Here is a 13,298-nt window from a genome sequence, read left to right as displayed (position 1 = left end):
ACACATTAACCGATCATTTATGATTTATTTATGTATACGTAGGCCTTATAATCATTCAGTATCAAACACATAATGTTGCATTACAAAAATTAACAAGTATAACTTGGGTTGGAAACTCAATGAGAATTAAACTCAAAGCATAGGAAACACCCGTTGTGAGATATTTACTCACTGCGCCCGGGTGCGTTTGTAATTGACTAATAAATAAATTAATAATCATGAATGTGTCAAATCGAAAAAAGGGCTTCGTTACGCATTAATATGGTCAATGCCTGTGTGAAAAGTGGGAGTGATTGGTGCAGGCAGTAAGGAGCTACGGCAGTGTTTCTGACACACAGACAGACAGACAGACACACACACACACACACAGGCAGACAGACATTGTTAGAATTATAGTATGATGATGATGATTATAGAAAGCAGTTTCATGTTTTCAATTAATTTGTATATAGGGCACGGGTTGCCCCATGACTAGGCATGTAACAATACACTCAACTCACGATACGATACGTATCACGATATGAGGTTCACGATACGATTTCTCACGATATTTTCAACACAATGATTTTCCAGACAAATTACCCTTTTTTTTTTTTTTTTATGATGATGATTTATCTTCCCCGACTCCCCCCCCAAAGCTTTTTCAAAAAAAAATATTTAACAGCAAAGATAATTGCCTTCCTTGATGTATTAATGAGCGTCAACAACGACCATCACCTGGGCACAGTCACAGACACATATTATACAGCTCCCCTCTCCAGGCCTCTACTGTCTCATTTCTCTCCAAAATCATGTGAATATGATGGAATATGATTACAGCTGATATTTCTTATCACACACTAGCACCCCCCCCCCCCCCCCCCCACTAAAAAAAGAAAAAAGAAAAGAAAAGTTTTTTTTTTTTATCGTTTTTTTTTTTTTTTATAAATCGATACATATCGTCGGGATATAATATCGATATATCGCGATATACGATATATCGTTACATGCCTACACGTGACAATATAGATTGGATTGATTGGTGTGTGTGTCTGTGTGTGTGTGTGTGTGTGTGTGTGTGTGTGTGTCTGCGTGCGTGCGTGCGTGCGTGCGTGCGTGCGTGCGTGTGTGCGTGCGTGCGTGCGTGCGCGTGTAGGTGGAACCAGCTGGACTTGGCCATCGTAGCGCTGTCCATCATGGGCATCACCCTGGAGGAGCTGAAGATGAACGCCGCTCTGCCCATCAACCCCACCATCATCAGGATCATGAGAGTCCTCCGGATAGCACGAGGTACTGTACTTTACTGTATGTGTTTATTGGGACAGGACAATGCATATTAAAGGTTTTATGACATTCATTTTAATTTATTTTTCGTTTTCGTTTTCGGTTTTATGACCTCAATTACACCCAAAAAACCTGAACTTTGAACATTCAGTGGATTTTCTGTGGTCTGGAGTTTTCTTTGGGGTTTGGAAGCCTTTTGAGCTACAATGAAAACAGGCAACACAGTGAAACAGTGACATCTGCTGGCAAATCCCATTGACATATATGGGATTTGCAGGATCTTACATCACAATCTGCCGGCAAATCAGAGCACCTGTTTGAGCCAGAAAACCCCAGACCACAGAAAGTCTACTGAATGTTAAAAGTTCAGGTTTTTTGGGTGCAATTGAGATTAGAAAACCTAAAAAAATAAGAACAATTCCAAAACCTTTTTTTTTAAATGTTACAATCCCTTTAATGGTCGCCACATGGACGTAAATACACCGGATATAGCACAGTTGCTGATTTTCACCCGCAGTCCTCACAGGAAACGCAAAACGGAAAAACAGACATGTCAAACATTGGAATACGTTTACGTGACATTACATACAGTAGGGAACGCAGCATAAAAAAATTAAATACACCTAAAATAATCATGAATGGTCGCAGCTTTGGTTTTGGTCAGCATCATGTTATGCTTTAGCTATTGAAAAATAGCAGATCTACAAGCTCATATCGCGCCACCGAGTGGCGCGATACGAGCTTGTAGGTCTGCTATTTTTGAATAATCGAAGAACGACTGACATTTTTAGAATCTGATCTCAGGTCAGAATGGGTTAATCAGACCAGTGTGTGTCCAGTGGAAACCTCGTATGAATCTGATCTCAGGTCAGAATGGGTTAAAAGAGGGAAATGTAGCACAGTCCCTTATAGACGCAGAGGAAGGCCATTCCATGATGCTACACAGCCCTGTACTGAGAGGACATTTTGGCCCAATGTTGTTTGCCGTCTCCTCGAGTTGTTGCTCTGGTACTGATTCCCCTATCGGGCTTCCGTTTAATGAATACACTCACGCACGTACACACGCACGCACGCACGCACGCATTGCAAATATACTGACTCGTGCACTCATTAGCAGAACATTTTCAAACGTAAACGAAAAGATAATTAAGAAACTGCCGAAACCACCAGACCTACAAGGTCACGCCGCCAGCCGCCGCCGCCTTGAGCTTGTAAATATTTTTTCTTTCTTCATAATATGACAAAGCAGGCGTGCTGTAACACGTATAGCACTTGTAGATAGATAGATAGATAGATAGATAGATAGATAGATAGATAGATAGATAGATAGATAGATAGATAGATAGATAGATAGATAGATAGATAGATAGATAGATAGATAGATAGATAGATACTTTATTTGTCCTTTCGGAAATTAGTTTTGTGCACATGCAGCAGTCATCAGGATATACATAAAACATGTGTAAACAAACAGATCACACGGTACATAGACAATAAGAAACAGTGCCAACAGGAGGCCACCAGTCATAGTTCCAAGAGGCATCACATCACACTTTATGCACGGAACTGAGATGGGGCCTCACTGTACTATATATACTGTACGACGTGATCATGTGTGTTTTCATCTGTGTTCAGGGGCCTTACTGTACTATACTGTACGACGTGATCATGTGTGTTTTCGTCTGTGCTCTTCAGTGTTGAAGCTGTTGAAGATGGCCACGGGTATGAGAGCTCTGCTGGACACCGTCATGCAGGCCCTGCCTCAGGTAACCCTCTGACCCCTAACCCCTAACCCCTAACCCTAAGGTAACCCTCTGAACCCTAACCCCTAACCCTAACCCTCAGGTAACCCTCTGACCCCTAACCCCTAACCCTAAGGTAACCCTCTGAACCCTAACCCCTAACCCTAACCCTCAGGTAACCCTCTGACCCCTAACCCCTAACCCCTAACCCTAAGGTAACCCTCTGACCCCTAACCCCTAACCCTAAGGTAACCCTCTGAACCCTAACCCCTAACCCCAACCCTCAGGTAACCCTCTGAACCCTAACCCCTAACCCCAACCCTCAGGTAACCCTCTGAACCCTAACCCCTAACCCCTAACCCTAACCCTCAGGTAACCCTCTGAACCCTAACCCAGGGGTCGGGAACCGGCACCATAGTGGTTCCCTGTAGCATTACAAAAAAATCTAAGAAAATGTATAATGTTTTTTTTCACATTTTTATTTTTCATTTATGGTTTCTGTAGGAGGCCAAACGTGACAGAAACATTCTTAAGTTTCCCAATTTTGTAGAAATGTGTAGAATAAATATTAAGTTTCAACATATAATGTCAACTAAAAATTGCGTCATAGCATGCGCTAGACACTATTATAAACAAACCGGTGGGTGTGTGAGGCTGGTGCCTGCTACGCGATGGCTTCTACAGGGAGAAAAAGAAAGATAGCCGACGGAAACAGAGGATCTAACAATTCGTGTTGATTTAACAACAGACGCTTATGCCTTCACAGCCAATGCAGATGGATTGCCTGTATGCTTAATCTGCAGTAGCCCTGAAACATGACTGTCATGATTATCACAACAGCCTGTTTTACGCAATCGCAGTCCAAACGTGTACACACATTCCGATTTCAAATATAAAGTCCTCGCCACATGTGCAACGGGTGTTAGAAACTGGTACAGCGATTAGCATCGCTGCATTAATAAAAAAGCATTTTTATCCGAGCGCCCCGGCTACTTTTCTCAAACGGGGTTGGGGAATCCACAGTTGCACACTGGGTGGGGGCGCGTAGTTGAAAGCCAATGGCAAAATAACAGCTCGGATAAAAATGCTTTTTATTAAACAACGCGGGATGCAGCAATGCTAATCGCTGTACCAGCAACATTCTAACACCCGTGGCACATGTGGCGAGTACTTTATATTTGGAATCTGAATGTTTATGTACACGTTTACAATGTAAATGTAGCGATTGCGTAAAACAGGCTGCATGCGCCATGACGCACCATGGCTAAATCTAAAGATTAAAGTGACATTTTACGTGCCCAATGTTGAGAAGCTCTCCAGCGATGTCCACACACAGAAATCACATTAAACGGGTAAGAACACAATGCAAAAAACATGCCATAATAATGGAGGGTGCGTTGACTGCGTTCGGAAATGCGCACCGGGAGCACACTCGCCTATTAGTTTGCATTGCACAGTGCGCTCAGTGCGCTATTTCCGAACGGGCCCGTAATGTTAAACCATAGCGCACTTTTTTATTTTGATAGATAGGCTCTCCACTTGCAGCCCTGTTGTCTTCATTATATAAGCATTTTAATAAACATTTTTCTCCGGATTGCGGCTCCAGATAGATTTTGAATTAATTTTTTTGGTCGAAAATGGCTCATTCAACATCTTGGGTTGCCGACCCCTACCCTATAACCCCTGCCTCAGGTAACAATTTAGGCATTTAGCAGACGCTCTTGATCCAGAGCGACTTACAAAGCATGGCATACATCACATACATATATAAGTAGTTATCATGAATCATGTATAAACTAGTGGTGGGCATAGATTAATTTTTTTAATCTAGAATAATCTCACTGCAATTCTGGAGTTAATCTTGATTAATCTAGATTAAAATGGCTCATTTGAACTCTGCATTATTATGTGTGCGCTACCTAAATAATTACCAGAAGTAAATCCTTGAACGGGCCACGTGGCCCATTAGACCAGGAGCCCTATCATAATTGGTAATGAAAAATATAATAATGTTCAATACGATGTACGTGTGTTATACATTGTTTATTCAGTTAAACACGAATAACCATAAACACGTTACCATACAGGCAATTTGAAACAGTGGGTGCAAGAACAACCCCCTTTTCTGGGATATGACATTAATTAAACTGTAAACCTAGAGGTGATGAAGAACTGTTTACAGTCAGTAGCTTTGTGACATGATTTGAGTCCAACCTCTACCTCTCCTTCTTCCACCAGTCACTCAGACACACCAGCTTGTTCACATTGTCTGGTGACAAACTAGATCTCTTTTTCTGTACAATGTGGCCTGCTAAAGAGAACAGTCTCTCGCATGGGACAGTTGTGGCAGGAGTCCCCAAGTACTTCTGGGCAATGTGGGCCATCTTGCCATAAACAGCAGTGTGCTCTGACCACCACTTCAGTGGACACTGATCTAAACTGGCACTGGGCTCTACCTTGTACCTCTCTACAACATTGTCTACTACTGGTATCTCGTCTTCTGACTCTGACTCTGATCCCATCAGCAGTAGGGCTGTCTTCTTTTGAGGTGGCTCAGGGTTCTCCTCCCTGGGCGGCTGCAGAGCAGGTTCTTCTGCCCTCACCAAGTCACTCAGCTTTCCCCACACTGGCTCCCTCTCTGCTCTGGGCAGGCATTTGAGATCTTTGAAGCGTGGGTCCAGAGCAGTTGGCCACCTTTTGATGAAAAATAAAATAAAGATTGATGGAAGAAAATGTAACTTTCAAAATCCTCCATATTTCTTCATGACTCATTCATCTATCCATGTATCAATCTACTGGCTTAACAGTCTATAATGGTCAGACAATACAGTTATCTTCTGGTCAGTGTCACATACCTTCAGCCATTCCAGGTTTGTTTTCTCCCTCCGCTGGTTGAGGTCTTTGATGAAGGCAGTCTTGAAGCGCACAATGTAGGCAGGATCATCATCAGAGATCTTCATTGCTCGCAGGAGATGACACAGGGCAGGTAAAACGACAGAGCAGGAGACATACTTTTCAGGAGCTCAGTGACGTACCTACACACACACACACACACACACACACACACACACACACACACACACACACACACACACACACACATTAAGAGGGGTGAATTGACACCAAAAACGACGCCACAATGTCACAGCAGGACACGCGCACACACACACACACACACACACACACAGAGCATAGCACACAGAGGAGAGTACACACACACACACACACACACACACACACACACACACACACACACAGTTGCACACAGACAGCACAGCCCCAAACACAGCACAGCCACACACATACAGCACAGCCCCAAACACACAGCACAGCCCCAAACACAGCACAGCCACACACACACACACACACACACACACACACACACACACACACACACACACACACACACACACACACACACACACACACACACATAGAGCACAGCACAACACACACTTACTTGCATGGCTCCAGCAGTTTCTCCAGCTTTGCCAACTTCTCATATTCAGCATGTGTTGGGAGGGCCTGCTTGTGGGTCTGCTGAGCGAGCGCTGCGTGCACTGCGTCTCTGTTGCGCCTCAAACGTGTGATCATCGCTATAGGGTTGAATTCCAGCGTGTTGGAACGTCTTGCACGAGTGACTCCTGGTCTTGTTCAAGGGATGCTTGCTGGGCATTCAGCTCGTCTGAGTTAGCCGGACTGTGTTTGAAATGTCCGACCACTTTTCGACACTTGGCCAGTACACCATCAAAACCACCATCCCGAAGTGACATTACAACGGCCCTCTGTACAAGATGAGCAACGCAGGGCAAGTGCTCAAATGGTAATATTCTCCCTGCTGCTATCATGTTGGGAGCGCTGTCGGTTCCAATGGTGGTGATTTTTTCAGCTATGCCCCACTGATTAGCGACGTCGAGAAACTGTCTGGCACAAGCTTCTGCAAAGTGGCGCTCCTCCGTTTTAATCACACCTGACGTTATAGGAGAGACAAAGTAGATCAGAATAAGTTTGCTATTAATAGGAAACTTACAATTAGCAGGCTGGCGTTGTTGGGGCTAGCTAGCAAACGTATAATGTTGGCTGGTGGTAAAATAAATCAATCGATCCCTGATAACGTTAGCTAAAGCTGTGTAAATGTTAGGCTGAATTAGCAATATTACATGCCGCGGTGGGGTTGGTTTCAGGTTGGATATTCAGCCAGGATGGCTGGGTATCCAGCCCGAGACCAACTTCACCGTGGTAAATTAATTTAAATTACATAACGTACCTAAGGCGAACGAGTGAAGTTCCCAGCTGACATCGATGAGTTGTACAGTAACGCCAAGGTAGTTGTCGTTTTTGACAGATGTCCAATGGTCCCCAGTCAGTGCTACACACGCCGCCCCGGCCAACTTTTCATCTTTCGCAGCTTTCTCTGCGGCGTACTGGTCATGGATTCTCCTTGTGATAGTTCGTCTCGCAGGTATTTTGTAAGATGGGTCGCCTGTGGCCGCCTGGAGAAGAAGCTCGAGCCCACCATCTTCAACCACACTGATAGGCCGGCAGTTGATGGCAATCCACTGAGCTAGGAGGTTAGTTAGCTTGGCTGATAGAGTTGGGCTGACGGGCTTGCCACGGTTGCGCTCCAACATTGTAGTTTGACGAACACTTTTCCCCCGGAGCCATATTAGTGCTTGGCCCGCCGGCAGCTTCGCTATCATCAACCAACGCAAAGGGATGCTTGTGCGTTAGGTGATACTTCAGACTTGGAGAACTCCTACAGTAAGCCATTTCTGCTTTGCACAGGGTGCAAACCACCTTGTTCTTGTCGAGGTTTCCATTGGGAAGCTTCTTGTAAAGAAATTTCCCCTGAAGCAAACCCGGGTTCACAGAGTCCTGCATGCTGACGTTTGATGTGGCACGCCGCACTGTTCATTAATTTCACCCGTGTCCGGTTAGGTTAGGATTTGTTACCGCCCCGCTCTCAGAGTAATTTATTTCACCTTGTCCCTGTTAGGTTAGGACTTCTCCCTCCCACAGAGTAATTCCGCCAGGTAAAACTATCAAAGTGAAATTCCTAGTTTGCTCGCTTTATGCAGTCAATGCAGACCCAGCTCCCAGACCCAACTTTGAGAATAGATTAATGGCGATGATATTTTTGACGCGCGATAATATTCTCGCGTTAACGCAGCACGTTAACGCCGATAACGGCCCAGCATTAGTATAAACTAAGAACTTAACAGTGGAGTATCTATGACAACTATACATACTATACTATATTATATATTATACAATATACATGTGTACTATAGAGTGCTATGACTACATAAAATGCAATTCTAGTGCTGGCTTAGTAACGAGCTATAAGTCTGTCTAAAATACTATCTAAGTCTACATAGAGTGCTATCTAAGGGGCTAGGCTAGGGCAAGTGCTACGGGCCATGGTGGAGTCTGAAGGGGTGGGTTTTCAGACTACGGCGGAAGGTTGGGAGTTCTTTCAAAAAGTGTGTCTAAAAGTAGTGGGCACCCTGGGTCGCCATTTTGAAAGAATAAAAGGGCACATCATCATCATCATCATCATCATACTATAATTCAGTCAATGTCTGTGTGTGTGTGTGTGTGTGTGTGTGTGTGTGTGTGTGTGTGTGTGTGTGTGTGTGTGTGTGTGTGTGTGTGTGTGTGTGTGTGTTTGTGTGTGTCACTGTGACTGCCGTAGCTCCTCACCGCCTGCACCAATCACTCCCACTTTTCACACAGGCATTGACCATAATAATATGGAGGTCTTAACGAAGCCCTTTTTTCGATTTGACACATTAATGATTAATAATGAATGTATTAGTGAATTAAAAATGCGAAAACGCACCCAGGGCGCAGTACCCCCCGCGGCCACAAGGGGGGGGGGTTATCTCACAACGGGTAAGGGCTAGTGTGTTAAACATGGCAGGGAAACACCAGACGCTCTGATTCCGTAACGCTGGCATGCATGTAATAAAAAGCACACACACACGCATAATGTGGCACGGGAGAAGAGATGTTTTATCCGAAGGGCAGAGGGTTATATCGATCACAGACCAGAACGTCACGCACACATGCATGTTTACACCCAGGAAGCCTCATGGGTCTTATATAACGGTTAACACTGTCCTTTTGGGGACCGACTTGGCCCGCTTAACCCGTTCTGAACGGGAACCCGTTTTGGTGTTAGCATTACGTTATTATTATTAGCTATTGAAAAATAGCAGATCTACAAGCTCATAGCGCGCCACCGAGTGGCACGCTATGAGGTTGTAGGTCTGCTATTTTTGAAAAAATCGAAGAACAAATGACATTTTTTAGAATCTGATCTCAGGTCAGAATGGGTTAATCAGACCAGTGTGTGTCCATTGGAAACCTCGTATGAATCTGATCTCAGGTCAGAATGGGTTCATCAGACCAGTGTGTGTCCAGTGGAAACCTCATATGAATCTGATCTCAGGTCAGAACGGGTTAACACTGTCCTTTGGGGACCCGACTGGGCCCGCTTAAATAGAGTTACAAAACAAACAAAAAGTTATAAAATACATTGAACAAAATCAATCCTAGTCGCCTTTCCCTCCCTCCGTCCACCGTGTGTGTGTGTGTGTGTGTGTGTGTGTGTGTGTGTGTGTGTGTGTGTACCTCTAGGTGGGAACCTGGGCCTTCTGTTCATGTTGCTGTTTTTCATCTACGCAGCACTGGGAGTGGAACTGTTCGGCAGACTGGGTCAGTACACACTCTATGTCTATGTCTCTCTCTCTCTCTCTCTCTCTCTCTCTCTCTCTGGGTCAGTCACACTCTATCTATCTCTCTCTCTCTCTCTCTCTCTCTCTCTCAATTCAATTTCAATTTCAAAAGGCTTTATTGGCATGATAAATATGTTCTACATTGCCAAAGCGTACATACAACAAAACAAAAGTCAATAAACATCCCAACAATAATTAACAACAAGCAATACAGTAACAATGAAAATAAATTAACAAACATAAACATAAACATAACAGTAACTTAATGACCCTGTTCAGACAGATGTACCTGTCTCCACTGTCCACTGGCTGTCCCTCAGACAGATATACCTGTCTCTACTGTCCACTGTCTGTCCCTCAGACAGATATTCCTGTCTCTTCTGTCCACTGGCTGTCCCTCAGACAGATATACCTGTCTCTTCTGTCCACTGGCTGTCCCTCAGTCGATGACAACTCCATACATATTTTGCTGCCAAAACTGTGCAAATTTTGACTGTTCTCCCAGAACATATTGGAGTGATGAGTTATTAATGGTGGATTAATATTCTTTATATTTTTCTTTAAATGTAGGGAAGAATGATTCTCTGATGTCTTTATACTTGTCGCATTGTAACAGAAAGTGTAGTTCCGTCTCCACCTCCCTTGAGAGCAGAGTGAACATAGTCTGTCATCTCTAGGCAGCCACTTCTGTCTGTGTCTGCCTGGTTCTATTGCCAGGCGGTGGTCTCTCTCTCAGTCTCTGTCTCTGTCTCTCTCTCTCTCTCTCTCTCTCTCTCTCTCTCTCTCTCTCTCTCTCTCTCTCTCTCTCTTTCTCTCTCTCTGTCTCTCTCTCTGTCTCTCTCTGTCTCTGTCTCTCTCTGTCTCTGTCTCTGTCTCTGTCTCTCTCTCTCTCTCTCTCTCTCTCTCTCTCTCTCTCTCTCTCTCTCTCTCTCTCTCTCTCTCTCTCTCTCTCTCTCTCTCTCTCTCTCTCTCTCTCTCTCTCTCTCTAGTACGGTAGCTTAGGGCCATATTTTAGAGAAATGTGGACACGGCTGACAAAAGCGCCAAATTTTTTCCACATGTTCTCCATAACCATACGTTTCATTTTGGAAGGGGAGCCACGTCATCAAGATGTCAGAAGGCGGCCATCTTGGCGTTCAAAGATGGCCGCCATGTAATATCTATAAGTGCAGCTATCTCAGCTTCTAAGCCACCTAAAAGGTCAAACTTGGTGTCAATATATACATGTTCTTTGTCAAGGAATGCAATATAACTATAGGGAATATCATTAAGTGACTGAATCTGCCAATAATAGATCATTTTGTTCATTCTGGCAATATATATACACAATTATGGTTCGTTTTGGACTTTACTTTGATGTATTCCTATTCTGTTTGGTTTTGGTGCTCATGTAAGTGATGGACAGATTACAGAGGGACCTGCGTCTGCCACCAACCTCTCTCGGGTTTCAAATCTACCAGGAGAAGAGCATGTTAACTCCGACACAGTCTATAGACTTCATCGGTATAACACTATACCAATCTCTTTCACAGCTCGCCCGAGCCAAGAGAGAATAGAGGCAATAATACATTCCGCGGCATCATTCAAGAGGGATCGTTCGATTCCTTTTCATGCATGCCTCCGGATGGCGGGGCTTATGGCCTCAATGGTTCACATAACCCGCCTAGCAAGGCTGAATATGAGACCTTTTCAACGTTGGATGACGCATACCTATGCACCATCGCCACCAGAGGGTAACAGTGAAGTCACAATGCGTGCTGGCCCTGAAATGGTGGGCAGACAGACAGGCTCTCTCAGAGGGCATCTCTATGGGCAGACCTCTGACCAGGAAAGTCGTCACCACAGACGCCAGCATGACTGGCTGGGTAGCCACACTGGAGGGCACTACAACCAGAGGGATGTGGACAGAACAACTACGGTCCTGCTACATCAACTATCTGGAGCTGATGGCGGTATTCCTCGCTCTGAGGATTTCGAACCGCGCATCCGAGGTTGTCACGTCCTGGTCAGGACGGACAACACAAACTATGTGCTACATCAACAAGCAAGGGGGACTCAGGTCCCCTCGCTTACACCAGCTGGCTCTGAGACTCACGATGTGGTGCGACGCTCGTCTACTATCCATCACAGCGTGTCACGTCCCGGGTGTTCTAAACACAGGGGCGGACCTGCTGTCCAGAGGACCCCTCCGCTACGCAGACTGGTTGTTACATCCCCAGGTAGCGAACCAGATCTCGGACAGGTTCGGGACACCCAAGGTGGACCTTTTTGCCTCAGAGCAGGACACGAAGTGCCCTCTCTTCTTCGCCACGGGAGGACCATCGACATTGGGGCTAGACGCTCTAGCACACCAATGGCCCAGGTCCCTCCTATACGCCCCACTGAGTCTCATTCTTCCCACTCTGGACAGAGTGAGGACTCGGGGTCTGACGGTACTACTAGTAGCACCAGCCTGGGGCGTCTGGAGGACGGAGATAGCCCCCCTCCTCTACAGCCAACCATGGCAGCTCCCTCTACGGGCGGATCTTCTCTGGCCCGTGAGAGGATAATGCTGACTGAGGCCGGTCTCCCTCCGAATGTTGTCGCAACAATTCAGAAGGCCAGAGCCCAATCAACAATGATCCGCTTTCTCAGTTTGCGTACCGGTGGACCTCTACAGGCTTTCCACCCCCCTCCCTTCGCTACTGAAGAGGACAGGAGCTGCCTTTGCCCAGTGAGAGTGCTCCGCACTTACATGGACAGAACAGGCCCCTCAAGGATAGGTCCATGGGAAAACCTGTCACAAAGGTTACTATCTCAAACTGGATAGTGCAGGCCATTCGCCTGGCCTACACCACTCAGGGAGTGGAGCCCCCGCTAACGCTAAAGGCTCATTCCACAAGAGGCATGGCAGCATCCTGGGCACTCCACAAGGGTGTCTCAATCCAGGATGTCTGCACAGCGGCAAGCTGGTCCTCCCCCTCCGCCACATATTATAACCTAGATGTGGCAGTGCCCTCTTTAGCGCACGCGGTCTTGGGAGCTGCCGCACCATAAATGGACTCCGATCAAGTCCATCCCACAAGAGCTCTAGAGGAAATGAGGCAACGCCCCTCCTCCCTCTATAAAACCCAGGCTGCCTGGGGCAGTCTCCACCCTACCCCAGTTAGCCGCTCCGGGAAGACACTGACAGTCTAAGACTGTCACCTTTCCACCCTGTGGGACCGGGCTACAAACCTAACGTTTATCCCCAGCCCTTATTTATCCTCAAGTCCTAGGACTCACTGGCTAGTTCAGGATACGGGAGTTCATAAGGTCCCATAGAGCGAAATATTTCGCGAACACAACTTAAAAGAACATGAAGGTTACTTTAGTAACCATGGTTCTTTAAGTAAGTGAGCGAAATATTTTGCTGAACACCCTTTTGTCTTGCTCTTGGCAGAAGGAAAAGTGTTCGAGTGAGGCGGTGACGCAGACACAGGCCTTATAAACCCTGAGGCTTTGGGCGTCTGATGTCACCACTCTTAACACATTCTGAACGGGCACCCATTTTGGTGTTAGCATTATGTTATGC

The 13,298-nt window shown here is 45.7% G+C and overlaps 1 protein-coding gene across 1 annotated transcript in view; it reads left to right on the top strand.

Annotated features, from left to right (window-relative positions):
- The window catches only part of cacna1ha (calcium channel, voltage-dependent, T type, alpha 1H subunit a), a gene marked incomplete at its 3' end in the record, with an annotated part of 325,861 nt that overhangs the window by 263,401 nt on the left and 49,162 nt on the right, over window positions 1-13,298 (top strand). The window contains exons 31-34 of the mRNA XM_083779213.1: window positions 1,136-1,269; window positions 2,959-3,029; window positions 5,657-5,690; window positions 9,648-9,725. Coding sequence (XP_083635339.1) covers window positions 1,136-1,269; window positions 2,959-3,029; window positions 5,657-5,690; window positions 9,648-9,725 — 317 coding nt within the window. The remainder of the gene's footprint in view (window positions 1-1,135; window positions 1,270-2,958; window positions 3,030-5,656; window positions 5,691-9,647; window positions 9,726-13,298) is intronic.

This window comes from Protomyctophum parallelum (assembly GCF_964188405.1).
Source record: "Protomyctophum parallelum genome assembly, chromosome: 13".
Lineage (NCBI taxonomy): Eukaryota > Metazoa > Chordata > Actinopteri > Myctophiformes > Myctophidae > Protomyctophum > Protomyctophum parallelum.
The sequence above is the reverse complement of the archived record's forward strand: the minus strand, read 5'-3'. Positions and strand labels throughout refer to the sequence as shown.